The 21622-nt window shown below is 48.3% G+C and overlaps 1 protein-coding gene across 1 annotated transcript in view; it reads left to right on the top strand.

The window, feature by feature from the left end:
• The window catches only part of KLHL3 (kelch like family member 3), a 121320-nt gene that overhangs the window by 37453 nt on the left and 62245 nt on the right, over positions 1-21622 (top strand). Inside the window, exons 4-5 of the mRNA XM_047778696.1 lie at positions 8402-8523; positions 17825-17987. Of these exons, the coding sequence (XP_047634652.1) occupies positions 8402-8523; positions 17825-17987 (285 nt within the window). The remainder of the gene's footprint in view (positions 1-8401; positions 8524-17824; positions 17988-21622) is intronic.

Below are 21622 nucleotides of genomic sequence, written 5' to 3'. Positions count from 1 at the left end.
GCCTTGAACTTCAGATCATCACTGAAGATAACCACTGGTAAGAAATGTTTTACGAATGTTCATAGAGGAGGTTTGGAGTTGTTGATGAGGAGGCCCCTCTGATATGCACTAAACACTGGGGTGGTAATGCTGTCTTGCATTGAAAGATGGCGTGGTGTCTTAGAAAGGGCGCTGGAGCCCTGATGACCTTGATGTTGAAGACACAGCAGTGAGTGATGGCTTGAAGTGAGATCTTAATTCTCTGCTCGGGGATTGAATCTGGGAGGCAGCCTGGGTGAAAACCAGGAATCCTAGCCACTAGACCAGCTAGAGGCTAAGAGCAGAATTGCCCTGAATCTTGCCCCCTGCTGAAAGCAAGAATCTTTCAAGGAGGCAAAGACTGTAAAAACACATATAATGTTTGTTATTAGAAGTACAGTACCACATGTGGGAGAGCACAGAGAAGTCGTCTGTTCACTTACATCAAAAGCAGAGCAGTAATACACACCCCAAAAGAGGAGTGTGAGTGCGGGCGTCCTCAGTGAGGACTGTCCCGGGGGAGAGGGGGGGACTTAAGTCACTTCTACAGGACAGTTCTTCCAGGTCTTTGTTTTCCTTTGGCCGATTATCTTGTTTTATTTCTCACACCTTACAGAACCCAGGGCCCTCCCTAATATGCCTGCGCATATTTTGGCAGAGACGGATTCCAGAGCAAAGGGTTCGGAGATGGTATCAGGACTTATTATGGCCCAGTGCCCTGGGAGTCCTTTTGCACAGGTGTAACTGGGGAGGTCTCCTTGACCCCAGGAGTGATGGAAGTAGTCGTCTTATACTCCAGCAGAGCTCCTGCCATTAACTTTCTCCTTGACGTGTCAGAGAACCAAGGCCCAATTTACTCAGCCTAACAAGTCCCAGCTGTTCTCAGTCCAGGGGCCTATCTGCCTCCTACCTCAACCTGACTCTGACACGTGATAGGTTTGTGGTGAATTCACTTAACCTCTGTGATCCTTCTATTTATGAGATGGGAATAATAACAGTAAGACAATAATAGCAATAACCAGGAAGCAGATAAGTAAGGAAACAAGGCATCCAATTCAGAATAGGTACTTAATGAAGTTTACTCTTCTTATGTGTAGAGCGCATCGTAGTTTACAAAGCTGTGTGGTTGTGCGGGCTGCCTCCAATACAATGCCAGCTGCCCTCTTGGTGGTTAAGGTTGATATGAAACATCTCTCTGGCTGCACAGGTATTTCCTTCCTGACTTGGCAGGCCATGTCTCTAGCTGGAGGAAGGCTGAGATCCTGGGAGGCTGGGTGATGAGTGATACCCATCACTGCTGCTCTGCTGAATCCTGCTGCCATGATTCTCACACACTCATTATCTCCTTTGAATCTCACACAGTCTTGGCTTAAACACAGGGCACAGAATGCCCTTATTTCACGGAAGACAGGTCAGCTTTTTGCAGTTAGAGGGTGTAGACCTCTCACCTGCAGGAGGTTTGGCTGGAACCCAGGGAGGTGGCAGAATCTTTTTCTCCTGTGATGTTGACATGTGACATAGGTCCCAGCTCGACCTGAATGAATTGGCAACCCAGATATTAGGACTTAGACAGATGAAGGTTAGGGGTGAGAGAGTTTAATAATCACCTTAACACCCAGGAAGAATTACTGTGCAAAAAATAAGAATATTTTGTCTTCTTTTTACCCAGAATATGAAACTAAATTACAACCATAGGATTCAGTTGAGGACTGAGGGAGAATCCTGTAGCATAAGGACTCTTGAATGCACTGCATAGGGGTGGTTGGTGGTCTGTGTGTGGTTCTTCAGGAAGACCTACCAGCCACTCTACCATTCCTTTCTCTCTCTCTCTTTTTGCTTTTTAGGGCCGCTCCTGTGGCATATGGAAGCTCCCAGGCTAGGGGTTGAATCAGAGCTACAGCTGCTGGCCTACACCACAGCCACAGCAATACAGGATCCAAGCCATGTTTGCGAGCTACACCACAGCTCATGGAAACGCCTTGACCCACTGAGCGAGGGTTGAACCCAAATCCTCATGGATACTAGTCGGATTCGTTTCCACTGAGCCACAACGGGAACTCCTTTCTCACTGTCAAGGCTTCTTTTTGCTGAGTAGTAGGGTTGGGTTTATAGCAAAGATCTGGAAGATGAGCCAGTGGACTTCCTAGCCCTCCTGAGCCCCCTGTGATGGTGAAAGGTTTTTCCCCTTGGCTCCTCAGGATGCCCTCCTCTCTCCTGTTTCCCCTGGGGCAGTCTTGCATCTAAAAAGAGCTCTGTGGTGCTTGCTAGGAGGGAGAACTCCGACTTGCTCTCCTGGGCTCTCTATGGTTCTTGGAGACTTCTAGGTGCAGGCGCCTAAGGTAGAGCCTGAAGATTTAAAGAAGTTCAAGACGTAGTCCCTTAGTCTAGGTCGCCATCATATTTCACCTGATTTACTGCATCCGCCTTCTTTCTGATTGGTCAACCTGCCTCCTATTTTGTTCCTTCACCCCCAACCCGTTTTCTATGCTGTAGCAAATAGTGATCTTTCCAAAATAAAAATCAAAGGTATTGCTTACTTGCTTAAAATCTGTCAAGGGCTCCCCATTACCCTCAGAATGAAGGTGAACTTCTCAGCATGGTCCATAAGACCCTCAAGTGGTTCAGGCCCTGCCTGGCTCTCCGCCTCAGCTCCCAGTTCCTCCCTTTGCGTGCTGTGCTTCTGCCAGGCTCACCTGGTGATGGGCCCAGAAGAGGTCACCTTCTTCCCAACCTCCGGACCTTTGCATACACTGTTCTCTCTGCCTGGAGTATTCTTCCTTTATACTCACTTCTGTTCTGAACAACCATGACTCCTTCCCCAGAACTCACTTTAGATCAGTGGTTCTTAACCATTATGAATCAGTCTAATGAAAACAATGGATTCTTTACACACACAAAAAGTGCAGATGTGCTCCTGTGTGCTCATCAGTTTGCATACAATTCATGGTATAGGAATTTCTGCTTAAGAACCTTCTGAGCCAAGCCTCCTTTTCTAGCATTTAACATATGTGGTTTTTTTTTTTGTTTTTGTTTTTGTTTTTTTCTTTTTAGGGCTGCAGGTGAGGCATATGGAGATTCCCAGGCTAGGGGTTGAGTCAGACCTATAGTTGCCAGTCTACACCACAGCCACAGGGATGCCAGATCTGAGCTATGTCTGTGACCTACACCACGGCTCATGGTAACACTGGATCGTTAACCCACTGAGCGGGACCAGGGATCGAACCCACATCCTCATGGATACTAGTTGGGCTTGTTACTGCTGAGCCACAACAGGAACTCCTAACACACGTTGTAATTGTTGGTTAACTTGTCTCTCTACTAGACTGAGCGCTGTGAGGACAGGGAACATGACTTGTTCACTGTTGTGTCTTCCGGGCCTTGCCCGCAGGGACTGTTTGATATGTTTGAGTGAATGAATGAGCAAGTATCTGCCCTTGAATCGATCGTGATCTGTCTGGAGGAAAAGGACATGCATGTTAACAGAGGACGAAAGGTGTGCAGCTGGCGGACATTGTCTTTTCTCTTTCTTCCTTTTTCCCTTTCGGCCCCGTCTGTGGCATGTGCAAGTTCCCAGGCCAGGGATTAAACCCAAGGCACTGCAGTGACAGTGCCAGATCCTTAACCCACTGCATCACAGGAGAACTTCTCTTTTCCCACTGAAGTATAGTTGCTGTACAATATTATGTTAGATGTGCAGTATAGTGATGAGCAATTTTTAAAGTTTATATTCCTTTTAGTTATAAAATATGGGCTATCTTTCCTGTGTTGTATGTATATATCCTTGTAGCTTTTTTTTTTTTTTGTCTTCTTCCATTTCTTGGGCTGCTCCCGAGGCATATGGAGGTTCCCAGGCTAGAGGTCCAATCGGAGCTGAAGCCACTAGCCCACGCCAGAGCCACAGCAACACAGGATCCAAGCTGCGTCTGCAATGTACACCACAGCTCTCGGCAACACCGGATCCTTAACCTGCTGAGCAAGGCCAGGGATCGAACCTGCAACCTCATGGTTCCTAGTCAGATTTGCTAACCACTGAGCCACAACGGGAACTCCCCTTGTAGCTTATTTTATACCTAATAGTTTGTACCTCTTAATCTCCTACCCCCATATTGTCCCTCCCCCTTCCCTTTCCCCACTGATCGTGACTAGTTCTCTATATCTGTAAGTCAGCTTCTGTTTTTGTTATATTCAGTAGTTTGTTGTGTTTTTTAGATTCCACATATAAGTGATATCATATAGTATTTGTCTTTCTCTGACATTTCACTTAGTAGCATACTATCCTCCACATCCACTGATGTTACTACAAATGGCAAAATTTCGTTCTTTTTTATGGCTGAGTAGTAATCCATGGTATGCATGTACATATGTGTGTGTGTATTACATCTTCTTTATCAATTCATATGTTGATTGACACTTTGCTTCTTTATCAGTTCATATGTTGATTGGCACATGTGAACAATGGTGCAGTGACTATTGGGATACATATATCTTTTTTGAATCAGTGGTTTTGATTTTTTCTTTGGATATACACCTAGGACTGGAATTGCTGGGGCATGTGGTAGTTCTCTTTTTAGTTTTTGTGAGAAACCACTATACCATTTTCCACAGTGGCTGCACCAGTTGCCATTCCCAGTGACAGTGGTGGGAGGGCTACCTTTTTTCCACATTCTTACCAACTTTTATTTGTGTTCTTTTTGATGATAGCCATTCTGACAGGTGTGAGGTGATACCTCATTGTGGTTTTGACTTGCATTTCACAGATGATTAGTGATATTGAACATTTTTTCATGTGCCTGTTGCCATCTGCATGTCTTCTCTGAAAGCGCAGAGTCTCTTGGGAAGAACCAGCAGAAGAGGGCTGTTGGGTTGACTGATGATAGAAGAACTCATAGGGCTTATGTTCTGTTCTCTAGAAATATTTTATCAAAGTAGTAGAGGTGAGTGAAGGAGCAAGAATGACCAAGCCTTTGAGGATTTCTCTCCCTCCAGAATTACCGGAGTCTGTGGACTTAACAAATGTTAAGAGAAAGCCTCTCTTCTGTTTTTCCTTCCCTGCTCCAATACATATTTTTCAAGTGCTTGTTATATGCCAGCACTTTGTTAGGTGTTGAGGACAAGATCCCATCTCTCTTCTTTCTTGCTTGCTAGGTATTAAGTAAGTATACATTTTCCTCAGAATTTGGACATAGGCCCTGTTTGGGAATACTTTCATCAAGGTCATTAGTTGGGGTCAGGTTTAACTATAAGGGGATTTATTAGAAAAAAACTTGAGGTTGGAGTTCCTGCTGTAGCACAACAGGTTAAGGAGACCCAGAGTTGTCTCTGCAGTGGTTCAGGTTGCTGCTGAGGCACGGATTAGAACCCCAGCCTGGTGCAGTGGATTAAGGATCCAGTGTTAGCACCATAGCTGTGCCGCGGGTTGTAGCTGTGACTTGGATTTGATCCCTGGCCCAGGAAGTTCTGTATGCTGCAGGCGTGGCCATGGGAAAAAAAAAAAAAGAAAGAAAAAAACACGAGTTCTAGCGTTAGACCAAGGTTCAAATTCCAGCCTTACCTGTGCAAATGCCTCTTGAGATGCCAATTCTATAATATATAAAATGAAAGCAATAGCTCCTATCTCCTGGGGTTGTTACAAGGATTAAATGCAGTAATATATGTAAACCCTGAGGGCCTGGCAGTTGTTATTACCACTTTCCGGGTTTGTTTAAGCTGCTGTCTTAGTTTGGTGCAGTAATATCTTTGGTTCATAGGGATATTAAATTGGATTTAAAGAGTCCTTATGATTTATATAGGTCTCCAATTTCCTATAAGGGAAATTTCTCAGAAAATAAATGTCTTAGAGGCCCTAGTATTTTTTAAAAAATATTTTATTGAAGTATAGTGGATTTATACTGTTGTGTTAATTTCTATTGTACAGCAAAATGATTCAGTAATACATATGTATATTCTTTTTAATATTCTTTTCCATTATGATTTATCACAAGATATCGAATATAGTTCTCTGTGCTGTATAGTAGGACCTTGTTGTTTTTCCATTCAATACATAATAGTTGGCCATAGTTTTTTCTTCACATATTTTTTCCCTTGCTTATTAAAGTTTGAAATGCTTAATGTAGATATTAGAAATGTCTGAGTCATGGAAAGAAACAAGAAATTCTCCCAAAGTCCCACCATCTGGAAAACTGTGTCTTAATGTTTTCTGGGCATTTAGACTGATGTTCATCTTCTCAGAAAATCAGATTTCTGCCCACACATACAAATATTTTCATACAATTTCAGGCGTTGCCACTTGTTTACTCTCAAGTTACAAAACCCCAGCCTGACTCCCAAGCACCATTTCCACAGAGAGAAAACAGGCTGGACTCTGGTTTCACACCCAGTAAGGGCTTCTGGGTCTCTTGGTTCTTGCAATCTGCTCTTTTATTTTCAGTCTTTTTTCTGAGGTCCAAGTTCTTGAACTAAGAGTTGGTATGTTTGATGATCTTCCTACAGTATAATTACCAACTAGACCTTTATGAATGAACATCTGAATAGCTGTTTGGAGAGATGAATTTAACTTCTGATTTCCTTGTGTGTCTGCTCTTGTTTGTTTTGGAGTGAATTCGGGAGAGATTGCGAGTGCCGGTTTTATGGGTAGAGGAGAAACACGCCGTCTTTTCCTGTTTCCTCTTTGCCTCTTCATCCTGTCTTGGGCCTGTTTGTTCTGAGGCCTTTTCACCGGCTCCGACCAGCAGTCGGAGAACCAAGGAGAGTCCATGGTCTACCTGGACTGGCAGCAGTGGGAGTCGGCAGGGTTTGGAACAGGTTTCGCCCCACTTCCTCGCCGTTCAGAGTCATTCACATCCAGAACTGTGTCCGGAGGGGAGCTGTGGATGGGCGGCGGAGTCGCGTGCAGGCCTGCAGCTTGGAGGTGGGCGTCTGCAGCCCACGAGCTGTACTGTACTTTGTCTTCTTGGCTCCAGTGCACAGATTCCACAGAGAGAAAACACCCGCCCAGGCTTTGTTTTCACGCTCACACAGGACTTCTGAATCCTCATTTCTTGCTGTCACGTTGCCCTTTATTTCAGTCTACAGAGACACATGTCTTGCCTGTCTTTTCCTTCTGAAAGCAGCAGCCCTTGTGAAATGAGCCTGGCTCTAGACAAAGCTGTGTGCGGCAGAGAGAGGGTAGACCCAAATGAGGGGCCACAGGGCTGGGCACACGTGGGGCCAGGGCTGCGCTGGTTCACAGGCCTTTGTTCTGTCTTTCTTGAATTATTATCAGGACCTCCCATCTGTCCTCTCGGCCTCTGATCCAGCTTCCACCAATGCATCCAAACTTTCATTCAGAAACACCCATCTGTTGATGTCATTCCCCCGTTGAAAACCTTTCAGTGGTGCTACTTTTAGGATAAAGTCCAAACTCATGTGCATGGTTTACTGGGCTGTTCAAGTCCTGGCCCCTGTCTGCCCCTCTCCAGCTTCCTTCCTCTCACTGTCACCCCAGGGGCCAGCCATACTCCCCTCTCACGGTTCCCCAGTTTTATCCTTTTGGCACTTTTCTATCTTTGCACTTATGGTTGGCTTCCAGCTCATCCTTGCTCACCTTTCCTGCCTGTGGAATCCCCAGTGCAAATGTGCCCTCCTGTTGGGATGCCTTCCTGGATTCCCCACATGGGGTTTGTTGTTCTGTATTCTGCACTCTTGGGATTTAGTATAGCGTGGTGACTATAAGTGTGGGCTCTAGAGTCAGACCGCCTGCTTTCAATCCTGGCCCGGCCCCTTCCTGGATGTGCGGCTATAGGCAAAGTGAATTGCCTATGCTCTGGTGCCTCAGTTTCTGCATCAGTAATATGGGGATAATGTTAGTAACCCTCATAGGGTGTTGGTTAAAAGAGGTAACAGTTTAAAGTGCTTTGCACTCTGCTTGACCATAGTTATTCCTCAGTCACTGGTTTTTTGAAAGGTGTTGTTGTTGCACTGGTATAGCACATACCTCTACGAAACTCTTATCTTCTCATATATTTTTATATGTCCACCCTACTAGACCAAGTGGTCCTTGAGGACAGGTGTGTATCTTGTTCACATCCCTGGCCCCCGCGTACAAATTTGCAGTAATGGTTGGTTGAATGTTTTATTGCACATAGATTTGCCCTCAGAATGGAAATAGGCAACAGATAGAGTGGGGAATGCTTACGAGTGGGTTTGGGAGTAATCACAGACCCAAGGTTGATGCGACCTTGATGTCAGCTGGTTTAATCTCCTCGACGCCTGATTCCCTTCTGCTGCCTCCCGGAGCACAGACAGTGTTTATTTTGCCAGGCGGGGCCAGAGGCCACACGGAAGAAAGTGAAGCACATCCTCGGCACCAAGTTCATGTCCATTTTTTGGTATGTTTGAACTGTAGGTGACATGTCTGAGAGTAAAGCCAAGAAGATAGAGATCAAGGATGTGGATGGGCAGACGCTGAGTAAGCTGATTGACTACATCTACACGGCTGAGATTGAGGTGACCGAAGAGAACGTCCAGGTAAACTCGGGCCCGGCGCGGAGCTCGGCAGGTCCCCGGGACGCTCGGGGCCCACTGTTTTACATCATCATCTCGTTTAACCCTCACAACTCGGTAGCTCGGCAGGGAACTAGCGTTCCAAAGAGACTGGGTGATGAGTGACTGGCCCTGGGTCCTGCGGCTGGAGCCAGTGACCCTCCAACTCGTGCCTGCCTGACCTGGGGACCTGTGTTCTAACCACTAGGCAACAGTCCCTCTGAATGAGCTTGGGCCCCAGAGCAGAAAGTTTGTAAAACTCATGTTAGTTCAACTCTTGGTGAAGGAAGAACGAGAAGCCGGGGTGACCCCTCTTCTCCCCGGTCACCATCTCATCTCAGGGATTTTGAGTGTTGGCTTGTGAGGCTGTTAAAAGTTCTTCTTGTTTCGGTGTTAGTCAACGAAAGGCCTCTGAGCCTGTGGAGGTGCTTTGGGGCCCGCGTGGGCCTGTGGCTCTGAAATGTGTTGTCTGTGCCTTTTCTTCCTTTTGGTGCCCCACCCTCATCTTGAGCCATCTGGAGCCTTGAAAAGAGGAACCAGTGAGGACACTGCTTCACCCAAAGGTGTGCGTCTTTGCTGTGGGCCTCGAGGCATCAGCGTCATGTAGGAAAGAAGGCTGAGGGTGTGGCCCACACTGGAACCCTAGGAATCATCAGGCCAGACACAGACACAGGAGATGCTATTTCTTGTGATTGAGGATCTTACTGTTTAAATTAAAGTGATGGCAATTATATGGAATATAGAAGGGTTTTTTTATTCCTTCATTTAAAAAAATTTTTTAATTTTTTTAAGGCCGCATTCGTGGCATGAGAAAGTTCATGGGTTAGGGCTAGGGGTCAGATTGGAGGTGCAGCTGCAAGCACCACAACATTGGATCCGAGCCACATCTGCCACCTACACCACAGCTTGTGGCAATACTGGATCCTTAACCACCGAATGAGGCCAGGGATCAATCCTCATGGATACTAATTGGGTTCATAACCCATTGAGCCACAGTGGGAACTCCCCTTTATTTTTTTAAGCATGATTCCACCTGTTCATTGTGAGGCAGATACTTCTCTGTGACCAAAGCACCTCTTGCCCTCATCTGGACTCCCATCCCCCTTTCCAGGATTGAGGTATTTTGGGAGGCCGACTTGATAATCCTGTATTCATTCCATTTGGCCCAGATGTTTGAGTGCCTGTTATATGCCAGGTACTTTGTTGGGCACTGTGTTTGTACCCATGACAGGGGTGATTCCATTGCCTGCTTTCATGGAGTTTTTGGTCTCATCAGATTAAGCACCAAGTAATGTCTCTGTACAAGTTGTGAAAAGTCTTTTGACGGAAGGGAGCTTGGTCTGCAGTGAGAGAGAGGAGGCTCAGTTTGGATGAAGGAGGGGGTCTGGGAAGAGGTCTCTGAGGAGCTAAGATTTAAGCTGAGAACTGCGGGATGGATGGAACTTGGCTTGGTGTGGTGAAGGGCACTGGTAAGGCAGGCGTATCCGGGTGCAGGCAAGCCAAGGGTCTGAGGCAATCTGCCTGTGGGCCTGCAGAGCCTCCACATAGAGTCTGATTGTGCCTCTGGCCCCTGGACAGATTTTTGAGTGGTCCAGTTTCCATGGTGATCTGGTGTCATCCTCCCCTGCTCTTGGTGAATTGAGGTTTATTTTATACACAGGAAATATATGGCCATGCCATTTTGTTTCTGGTCTTTCCCATCCAGAGTGGAGTGGGCGATGCCATGGTTGCACACTAGGTCTGGCGTCAGTATTCAAACAACCGAATGACTGTGGACCGTGCAGTAAGCACAGAGTAATTTAGTATAAAATATGTATAGGGCATGTATTGAAAAAAATTTTAGGTGAGTGATAGTTATATCAAATCACCATGACATTTAAATTCATTTAGGTACTTTGGAGAGTGATATAAATATTGAGATTTACAAAATGCAAGAAATTACATCCTTTGCAACGTGGATGAAAAATTCTGAATATCGACCTAAAAACGTGCAGAGGGTAATTTGTGAAACACTTGCATTTTAATATCAGCAACTCATTAATCATATAGCATAGTGGCAGAATAATGGCCTCCAAAGATGTTTGTGTCCTGACCCCTGGAATCTGTGAATGGGTTAGACGGAATGTCAAGGAGTTAATACTGCAGATGGAATTAATGCAGCTCATCAGTTGAACATGTGATGGGAGATTATCTTGGATTATCCATGTGGGTTCCGTGTCATCACTAGGGTTATTTAAATGGAAGAGGGAGGCAGAATGAAGAGAACTGGAGCAGTGTGCCCTGACAGGAGTTCGGCTTGCTGTTTCTGGCTTTGAAGGTAGGGAGGCCAAGAGCCAAGGAACGCGGGTGCCTCTGGGAGCTCGAAGGGCAAGGAACCATGTTCTCGTTCCGAATCTCCAGGAGGAGCGCAGCCCTGCTGACACCTTGGTGTTAGCCTGCTGGGACCCACCTAGGACTTCTGACTTCAGATGTAAGAAAATAAATTTGCTTGTCATTTTAAGTCACTAAAACCAATCCAAACAAAAGCCAACACACCCAAAACACTGTATAGGGAAGTTGTAGAATTGTACAATTGGAACCAGCTTTTTCTTACTGTTGTGCATGTGTTTATTTAGTAACTTTTCTCCTGTAAAGTACACAGTGTTTACAAGCTGAGGTAATTAGAAGGTGTTCCGCTGTGGATCCGTTTTGCCTGGCTGGGTGTTTGTCTTCGCACTTTGGCCTGACTCAGTGGTGGTCGCTACAACCCTAGTCCCTTGAGGCAGCAGCCGACTGAGGAATCAGAGGACTCAGGAGGAAATGGCTTCACCACTGCTTTTTTTTTTTTTTTTGCTTTTTAGGGCCATACCTGTAGCATATGGAAGTTCCCAGGATAAGGGTCGAATTAGAGCTGCCGCTGCCGACCTACACCACAGCCACAGAAGCACAGGACCCTTAACTCAGTGGGCAAGGTCAGGGATCGAATCTGCATCCTCCTGGATACTAGTTGGGTTTGAAACCCTCTGACCCACCATGGGAACTCCCACCCCTGCTTTTAAAAACTACTTTGTAGGGGTGGAGGCAGGGAGCCAGAGTGAAGATGTGAGGATTCAGAGGACGTGCAGAACGGGAGACAAGGCAGAATTAAGTCTGAATGGAGACCTGGTGCAGCTCTCAGCTGTGACGCCCATTGGCGCAGAACCCTTGTTCTTGCCCTTTCCCTGCAGGGGCTCAGTCCCCCATCTGTAAAGCGCGGTCCTGGGTCTCTGTGACCTCTGACTAGAGAAGACTCACTCTGCCAGCCTCTGATTTGTTCTGCTTCCTTCCTGCTAGACCTTCTCTGACACCCCCACTGACATCCTGCCTCAAGGATCTGTCTTCTCACGTGTAAAACAGGCATCGTAATAGTGCCCATTCTGTTGGGTGGTCATGGATTAATTAGACTGTCTGCCTTCACATCGAGCGCCACCATTTTCTAGCTGTGTGACCCTAAGCAAGGTACTTGACCTCTCCGTGCCTCAGTGTTTTTGTCTGTATTATGGCTATAATGATAGTACTTAACCTCATCCATAATGAGGATGAAATGAATTAGTGCAGGTAAAGCCCTTAGAGGGGTGCCACCCTGTGCCCGCCTTCAGAATGGGCACGGAGAGTATGGTCAGCACAGAAGCTCTTTCACCAGTGAGCACGTGGTCTGAGGGTGGAGACAGATGACCAAGCAGATGGGTGCTCTCCAGGTGGGGGGCCCAGGAAGTGGGGCATGGTCCTCCACACCTTGCTGAGGGTGGTCAAGGCAGGCGTTGTGTGGCCGGATCTTGAAGGAAGGCTGGAGGTCAGGCCTGCGTCTTCTAGCCAGCCCCTGGAAGGGTCTGCTGTGTTGGCAAGTGTGGGAGTTGGGGGGCGGGCTGCATGTGTAGGGGCTCCCCTGGGAAGCATGATGTAGACCCTTCAGAAAACTGTGTTGTTCAGAGTCAGCGAAATATATAAACTGTTTTCTGTTTTCTCCTGCATTTTAAGCTGTGGTTTGGTCAGGGGTGACCTTGGGGGGAGACAAAACACAAAAGGTTGGGAAGAGAGTTTACATCAAAATGTGGCTGCTCCTTCCTGCTGCGACGTATCTGCTGAGACAGTTGCTCACCAGCTGTCTGTGAAGAGTGTCTGTTGAGGCTTTGGTGCTCTGAGCGGGTGAGCATGGAGGCGCTGGGGAAGCAAGGGTCAGGGGCTGGGAGATTACGCCCTGAATCTTCCCAGCCATGCACACCTTGGAGACACTGAGCTGCCCTTCTCTGGTGGAGGTAACGAGCATCCTGTTACTTGCTGATACTTACTGTGAGCCAGGCATGTATCGATCACTTTATGTGCCTCGTTTCGCTTACCCAGCACTGGAAGGTTCTACAGTGACTCTTCTCTTACAGTTCTAGGAACTGATGCTCCGAGGGGTGGAGTGGGTGGTACCCACGGTCGCACAGGGATCAAGTAGCTGAGGTGGGCTTTGAACCCAGCTCTCTCCAGAGAACGCTTGTCGTGGTCAGCTGGAGTTTCTTTAAATAAATGGTCAGGATCTTGATTTGGGCTCATGCTAATTGATGATTGATGATAATAATAACCAGTTTAACTAGTCACCAGACATTGTGTTCACTGCCTTAAATGTCTGATCTCACTTGAGCCCAACAAGCTTTTAAGGCAGTGCCATCATCTTTATTTTATGTTGATTCAGAGGCCCAGAGAGGTTAAGTAATATGCCTTTAGACACATGGCTGGTACGTGGAGAAGTCAGAAGTCTAAGTGACACTATACTTCCATAAAAAATGTTTCAAAAGACTCTAAGTGACACTTCTAGTCACAGTGCTGCTCTGCTGGCTCTCCTGTTCGTCTCTTCACTTCTGTCTCTTTCTCTCTCTCCCCCTTTCTTCTTTCTCTCAATAGATTTTTATCTAGCACTGTTTCTGCGCCAGGCCTCATGCCTGGTGCTGGCGGAGGCAGACCTTGAGTGGCTGTTGCAGAAGCCCTGGGCGGCCTTGCCCCTGGCTGGGGCCCTCCCTCTGTGTATGGCCCTGCCCCCTGCAATTCCAGGAGTAGGTGCTTTCTGAGGCAGGACATTTCCTTTTGTTTTTGTTAAAGGAAACAACCCCTGTGACGGGATATCCTCTGCTGTGTTTTCATGTTATCTGGGAGAGGAAAAAAAAAAAAAACCAAAACGGGGCCCGCATGTGAAAAATGGGGGGGAAGCCATTTGCGAGCGAGGGGGGAACCTGTCACCTCTCTGCTGAGAACCGGAATGCTGAGGTGGCAAGAGGCCAGCTGAAAGCTTTGCACCCCGGGTCATCTGCTGTTGCTGCAGTGGTTCAGCCAGCTGTTCCGACTCAGGTCTCAGCCTCCTTCCAGGGCCCAGGCAGCACAGCCCTAGGGGGTCCTCCGAGCAGTCTTGCTTTAAAGCCAAGGTTCCTAGTCTTGTCACTGCTGCCGCTTGAGGGAGTCGGGCTGCAGGCAGGAGGGAGCAGAAAGATCCTCGCAGCCCTTGCCGTGGGGAGGGAAGCAGAGACCCTGCGGACCTTTTCTCTCATCACCTCTGGGGATTTGCGTTGGCTCTCCTCGTGTGTAGCCCCGGAGCCCTGCTGGACCAGGCCCCCGTTTATCCCAGAGACTCAGCATTTGGGCAGTGACACAGCCTCCAGCCTCCAACCCTCCCCTCAGCATTCTGACTCCTTTTGCTTTTCTTCACGCCTTCCTGTGTGAAGCCAGCAGTGGGAAGAAAAGGGCCTTTGACTCAGAGTGAATCACAGCATAAGATCAAAGAGAGGGAAGGGGCAATTAGAGAAACCACCAGGCTCGCTCATTTTGGGAGGTCAGCTTGACACCACTTTGGGGGCAGGAATGGACCCACACAGGATGGTGGGGGGTGTGGAGAGATGGAAAGCCTCATAATTTTTGTCTGCTAAGTGGGTTTTGTGAGCCGTAGGGAAGGTGAAAGCTATGTGGGTAGCTCTATCCAGGGAGATTTTAAAAACTGGAAGTATAACCTAAGCAGTGTGTTCAGGAAGGATTCATTATTTCATCTTTTTTGGCTGGTTGTCATGAGCTTGAAAATTTACGCACCAAACTGTGTGGCTGCCTTTGTGGTGAAGAAGAGGGCCAGGGTGGCGGGGGATTGTTCCTGGCATGAAGGCGTCTTGGCTTGGCTGGGGATGTAGTCTGGGGGCGGGTTGGATTCTCAGCAGTCCCTCCTCTGCGAGGGCAAAGGGCTGCTGGCCGTTCCGACCTCCAACCGCACCTGACCCCTGGGCTTGCCACACCCGGGGAGAGTGTGTGCTCAACAGCATCTGATTACTCGTCTCCACCAGCGCGTCTTGGTGTAACTGGATACAAGTTCCTGGTCCCTCAGGTGAACAAACTCTCCCAGTTTGTCCAGGACTGAGGGCTCTCCTGGGACACAAGACTGAGTGCCAAAACCGGCAGAGTCTCAGCAAACCAGGATGGCTTGTCAACCTGGTTTGAGTCTGGTTGCAGGCGAGAGGGGAGAGGAGGAAATCCTAACTCTAGGCTTTGTAGCTGGTGGTCAGGGTCAGGTGTCATGGAGGTCATTTGGGGGTTTGGAACACAACTTTCCACTCCTGGTATGTATTCAGCAGGAATGGTTAATGGTTCTCCACTTAACTAGCAGGCAGAGACTAATCTGGTCCTGGAATCTGCTGGGCTAGGCTGAGCAAGCTCACAGGTTAATTGAGTTTCCCTGTTTATAGCTGCTCTGTTGGGGACAGGGCTTTCTAGTGGGAATAGAGCTCAGGTGGTCATATTTGGAGTTTGGCTGTGTTCACTGTGATCTCAGGCTCTCCAGAGCAGGTGATGTTATCTTTTTCCTTTTCTGGAATGAATCAGTGGTTCAGAAAATACCAAGGACACAGTGGTAATTTACGGCTGTCCTGCTGGGGTCATAGAGTAGTGTGGGGAGAGGGCAGAGGAAGGAGAGAGGAGCGTGTTTTCTAGAACCTGGCTACTGTGAGGGCATTTAAGCTTGCAGGTGGGAAGCGCGTCCCTTGTTGAGAGCAGGCGTTTGGCTCAGGAGTTGGGATCCCTGACAGTGGAGGCTCTTGGTGGTGCCTGGTGTGGGCAGAAATGAGGAAGGGTGGCCATTTGTCCCAGTGTTTTCACCGAAAATCCCATGTCCTGGGAAACCCCTCCATCCAGAGCAGACTTGGATGGCCGGTAACCCTAGGGTGCGACCAGGCCCTAGAATGGGCACTGGGGCAGTTTTTGGCCTGAGCAGTGGAGGTGAGGAGAGCTAGAGCTGAGGGCAGAGCTGATTGGGGTGTCAGTCAGACTCCAGAATTTAAATCACTCAAAAAAAAAAAAAAAAAAAAAGAAAGAAAAGCAAAGAAAAAGACTTTTGTCGTGCCCTGAGTTAAGAAATCACACTGTGCAGCCCATGTCTTCCTGGGCAAGCCTGTGTGGATGGGAACAGCTGGAAGTTGGCTGGCCCAGACACTGTCCCTGAGAGCCAGGGGAGCAGCTGAGAGCAAAGGCCCAGAACCCGGGGGTTATCTTGGGGTGAAGTGGATGCCGGGGGCTCTGAGCTATGTGGTCTTAAGCCAAACTGTTCTGCTTTGGGACTTTTTTTTCCCAAAATTTCTTTTTGTTAAGTCACTCTCAGACCATCTGCCTGTCCTACAGGATAGGGGGGTGTAGGGGAAGAGGTAGCGGAGCTGAGGAGGACTCTGCCAGCTCCCCTGGTTTGGTTTGGGATCTGAGGGCAAGTCCTAGGGAACTCAACCAGGGTTGGCTGTCTGAGCACCCATCTGGCCTGTTCAGGCCAGTCTTCCCTGGCTTTTAGGAAAAACACATGCACACACACCTGAGCAGGAGCTATTTCTGTCTTCCAGGGTACACATAAATACTCATGTGTCTCTTGCTTGACCTTTTAGAGGGAAACTCCGCTCTCCTTTCTCCGGGAGTGTACCCCACGTTGCTCTTTACTATTTTTCTGTTGGATGGGAGAGTGCAGTGTGATTGTCTAAGTCCCAATGGATTTGGGGGTGACCCTCTCATTCCAGTAGATGATAAACTCTGTACAATGAGGGGTCTGATTTCTCTTGCTTACCTACCGTGAAGCCCTGAGGCTGGCACACAGCTGCTCAGTAATTAAATGGTGAATGAGGCTGTGAGCAATTCAATAAATAGCTTTCTGAGGGGAGACAGTAGCTAAAGGCTGTGGGGCAGTGGTTCTGGAACTTGACTGTACACCAGAAGCACCTGGGAGCTTTAGTGGTATTTCGCTGTCCAGGCTACACCCCATTCCTATTGTGTTAGAATCTTTGGCGGCCAGACCCAGGCATCAGTGTTTTAAAAATTCTCCAGGTGATTCTAATACATAGCCAGGTAGGGGAACCAATCTGTCTTGGCTTGGGCTGCTGTAACAAAATACCACAGAACGGGTGGCTTACACAACAGAAATTTATTTTCTCACAGTGCTGGAAGTCCAAGATCAAGGCAGCTGATTGAGTTTCTGTTGAGGTCTCTCCTACTAGGTTGCAGGAGGCCACCTTCTGTGTCCCTGCATATGGCAGAGAGAGAGAATTCAGGTATCTCTTCCTCTGCTTCTTAGAAGGGCACCGGTGCTATTGGATCGGGGCCCCAACCTTCTGAGGTCCCTTAACCTATCTCCAAATACAGTTCAACTCTGGGGTTAGGGCTTCAGTGGATACATTTTGGTGGGGGACACAAACATTCAACCCATAAGGGTCTTGTTACTCAAGTGTGGTTCATGGATCCGCAGTTGTGAGCATCACCTGGTACCCATTAAAAATGGAGGCTCTGGGGCCCCACCTTAGACCTATTGAATCAGAATCTGCATCTTTTTTCCTTTTTTTTTTTTTTACACCAGACCTGTGGCATATTGAAGTTCCCGAGCCGGGGGTTGAATTGGAGCTGCAGCTACAACCTATGCCACAGTGTGTGGCAATGCTGGATCCTTAACCCACTGAGCTAGGTCAGGGATCAAACCCATGTCCTCACAGAGACAACGTCACGTCCTTAAGCCACTGAGCCACTATGGGAACTCCAGAATCTCCATTTTAATAAGATTCCCCAGGGGAATTCATACACACGTTAGGCAGTGGGAGGCACTGCTGTGGACTGGAGGGAGACAGAGACTCGGTGCTTAGGGTCCATGGAGTGGGGAGTAGTGGTGACTGAGGCTGGGAAGTGGACTTACTTGGCAAGCAGTGGAGTGCCAAGTCAAGATCTTGAGCATGGGCGTGGTCTGATTAGAGCACCAGGATCCTGCAGGTCAGAATGTCACCTTCTCCTCCAGGTGCTGCTCCCAGCAGCCAGCTTGTTGCAGCTCATGGATGTTCGCCAGAACTGCTGTGACTTCCTGCAGTCTCAGTTGCATCCCACCAATTGCCTGGGCATCCGTGCATTTGCAGATGTGCACACCTGTACCGACCTTCTGCAGCAGGCCAACGCTTATGCAGGTAACGGGGGCTTGCGGGGTGGTGGTGCTGGGCTGCTGCACATCTCCAAGTTTGTGCAGTTAACCACCTGGTCTGCCATGGACTCCACAAAGATTCGAAGTGCCCTCTGCTGTGCAGCAGTTATAATTTAGTCAGGGAGACAAGACACAGGGGGAAAGATCATTAACAGTCAAGAGTTCCCCTCATTGCCAAGTGGACTATGATTAATTGCCAGATGAGTGGTACAGGCGGTAATTTTCACAAGAGAAGAGGAAGGAGCTATCTGAGAAGATTTCGTGGGAGAAGAGTAATTTGAGCTAGGTCTGAAATAAATCTTTCTTGCTGAGGAAGATCTATTTTGATCACAATGTTTCATGAACATGATTTTGAAGTCAAATATGATTGGCAGGTCTATAAGGATAAGCAAGGGTCTCCTGCTCTGCTTTTCGACACCAAGTCTTGCTCTTTACAGCCACTCACTGCAATCCTCAAGAGTTAAAATAGAGGTTGTGATTCAGCTCAAAGCAGCTTCATCTGGTATTGCCCTCTGTTTATCTAAATAAAATGTTTGTACCACTATTTTTTGGATTTACTAGTTTTAGATGTTACCTGCTGACTTCTCACAGAAGAGTAGGATAGCCTTTCATAGGCGTCCCCTCCTAGACAGACACTCTCCCCCTCCCTTTATTCTTCTTATGTCATCTCCATAGCAGAGCTGAGTTATATATTATACTATATATTATATATTAGTTTTTTTATCAGAAAACTTTTTATTTCAATCAGGAATACAGTTAATAAATGACTTTTTCTTTTTCACAGTGAGTGTTAGAACCCCTGGCTCTTGTAAAACAGTTGAACAGTCTTCTCAGTACATCTGCCAACTGTGTTTTGTTTTTCGTGGAGACCTTCTTCCCACCAGAGCTTGTCATCTGTTCTCTTAATGGGGTTTTCAGGAGGAATAGTGATGAACGTGAATGTTCAGCCCACCATGTTTAGCTGCAAAGACATCTTCACTGGTATTGACTTGAACTTGAGGACGAAGATCATGAGTGACCTAGGAAACAGTTCTGGTCTTATGATCCCGTCCCGGTCGCGTCCTTCCCTTGCTGTAAAGCCTCTCATTCGTCCCTCTGCCCCAACAAACGCTGGCAGAACTGCTGCCTGTTCTGTGTCTCCTGTCCAGCTAATGTTGGGGAGTTAACTGAGGGCCTGCTGGCTGCCCACCTGCCAGCTCTCTGCACTGCGTTCGCCCCTTGATCGTAAGTCAACAAGCATTTCTTCTGTTTTCAGCATCCTTTTAGGCTTTGATCAAGCCCAGGACCCCAGGAGCTCCTTTCTTCCTGAAGTCTGTTTCTGAAGACACACACAGGACCGGTTGTTAGGATGCCATCAGCAATGATGATTTTTGTGAAAGACATTCCCCAGTTGCACCAATTCTGAATTCCTCTGACTCTTCCTGGCCCTGAGCTTTGACTCTCCTATTTCTCTGCTGTCCTCCCTGTGTCCCCTTTCCTGGCATTGTTCCCTACCTCCTCTCTGTTCTTAGGGATCCCTCTCTAGTCCAGCCTGTGAAGAGGCCACTTTCTTGAGGGATGTGTGCAGATTTTGCTTCAGCAGGAGCTGAGAGCTTGGCCGAGGCCCACGCCAGTGCGTGGACATCTGCTGGTGCAGTGGCGCAGGGAGAGTGCTTCGATGCCAGGAATTCTCTCTCTCTTCCTGGTCTCCCCTCCCCAGTCCTCTCCTCCTACATGGCACGTGCACGCGTGCATGCACACACAGCAAGTATTGCAACCTTTTGGAGCTGGCTCACACGGTTGTCTGAGGTTTGGGCCGTGTGCTTAACGCCCACCTTTAATCAAGGCTCAAGGTTCATCTGGCCTGGCTTTCCCTAACTTTCAAAATCAACGTTTTCTCCCTTTGCCTGTCCCACTGTCAGATGGTGAGACTCACCTGTGGGAGAGGTCGAAGGATGCAGTTGGGAGCATTCCTGGTCCTCTTGTGGGCACAGTGGTTGGGTTCTGCAGCATTGTGCCAGTGTGTGCTACTTGTGCTTGTGCAGAGTCCTGATGAATTATTTCCAGCTAGCATTTACTGAGCGCTCACTTGAGGTCTCATCCTAGGCTAAGCATTTTATGTCCATTTCATGAGGAAACTAAGGCACATAGAGGTGAAGTAATTTGTTGGCATCAGCTGGTAGAGACAGAGACAGGATTCAAACCCAGACAATGTTTACTTCAGAGCCATGTTTATAACTACTCCATTCTGTGGCTTCCAGGCCCAGTTTGGACGTAGGGTGGCCCTGTGAATTAGTAACTGTGGAGTGTTGGTGGCTAGAGCTGGCATTTCCATTGGAAGTGTGAGCCTCAAAGTCTGCGCCATGTAGTTGGCAAATCCCAACAACCAGGCAGTGTAGACAGATGGCCAGCTGTCTCTGCTAGACTCGAGGTGTTCAGCCATCTAGGGGTGGGAAGTGAGACGTGGATGCCTTCCTTCTCACTGGGAGGCTGCTTCCCAGGAGCAGGTGGAGGCTGCCCCTCCCTACATGTGGGAGCCCTCCTGCTTTCCTTGGCTTGGTCAGTGTGACTGCGTGAGGCCTTCTGCGGAGTCTGTGACAAGCTCCTGCATAGCTTTCTTTGCAGCGCTCAGCTGTGCGCAGCAGGGAAAAATAAACATCATGTTTTTAAGGTGGTGTGGCAATGCAGAGGTTGATAAGACCATGATGAAAAAACATTGGCAGATGCGGTGAGAAGGTTACTCCCCGCACCGTGGGACGTTTCGGGAAGGAAGTAAAAAATGATTATGTGTGTTTACTTGCTCGTACCCACCCACTGCTGTGGGCCTGCTTTGTGTCTTTGGTCTTGCTCCCCTGACTTCGGCTGGAACCTGGCCGCTCTGCCTCCTGAGACAGAGCTGCTATCTCATCCATGTTAAGTATGGGGGTGTGGGCGCCCTCTAGAATCACACACTGGGCAGTGTCCACCCCCATGGTCACAGGCTTCCCTGGCCCCATGCTTTGAGTTAGGAGGTGTTCTAGCCCACAGGCTACAAGGAGACTCTCCAGATCAGAGCCAGGGATCACACCCGCCAATGTTTGGGAGCTGAATGACCCTAGGCCTGTTTTCTCCTCTCATGGATGGGGGTAGTACATCCTGCCCTGTTGGTAGGATGGCTTAGGGATCGGCAGACAGGGAAGGAGCCTCCTGCAGAAGTAGGTGCCACCCAGGGCCATGCCCTGGGGCCTCCATGCTAGTCATTTGCAGCAAGGAAGCTTCGGAGCCAGGTCCAGGTGCAGAGATGGGGTTCCTCCGGTCACCACCCCTGCCTCTGCTGCGGACTGCATGCTTCTTAGGGGAGGAGGACCGTTTGCCGAGCTTCTGACTTTGGATTCTCTGTCCCCAAATGCGCAGGTGGGTGTGTGCTGCCTCCCCTGCTTCCCCAGTCTCTGGCCAGCTGGCCCCTGCCTTCACCTGTCCACAGCCCCGTTCTGTTTCTTTTCCTTCTCTAAGAAAAGCTTTCTTTTTCTATTTTTATTATTACTGCTGTTGTTATTGTTATCTTAATACAAAAGTGATTATTTTAGAAAAAGCAGGCAAGCGGAAAGAGCAGGAAAAGCAGCACAGTTCTACCCAGGGGGCGCCACAGGCAGCACCTTGGCA

The sequence above is a fragment of the Phacochoerus africanus genome, chromosome 4 (assembly GCF_016906955.1).
Source record: "Phacochoerus africanus isolate WHEZ1 chromosome 4, ROS_Pafr_v1, whole genome shotgun sequence".
Classification (NCBI taxonomy): Eukaryota; Metazoa; Chordata; class Mammalia; order Artiodactyla; family Suidae; genus Phacochoerus; species Phacochoerus africanus.
Note: the sequence above shows the minus strand (reverse complement) of the source record. Positions and strands in the feature narration are given on the sequence as shown.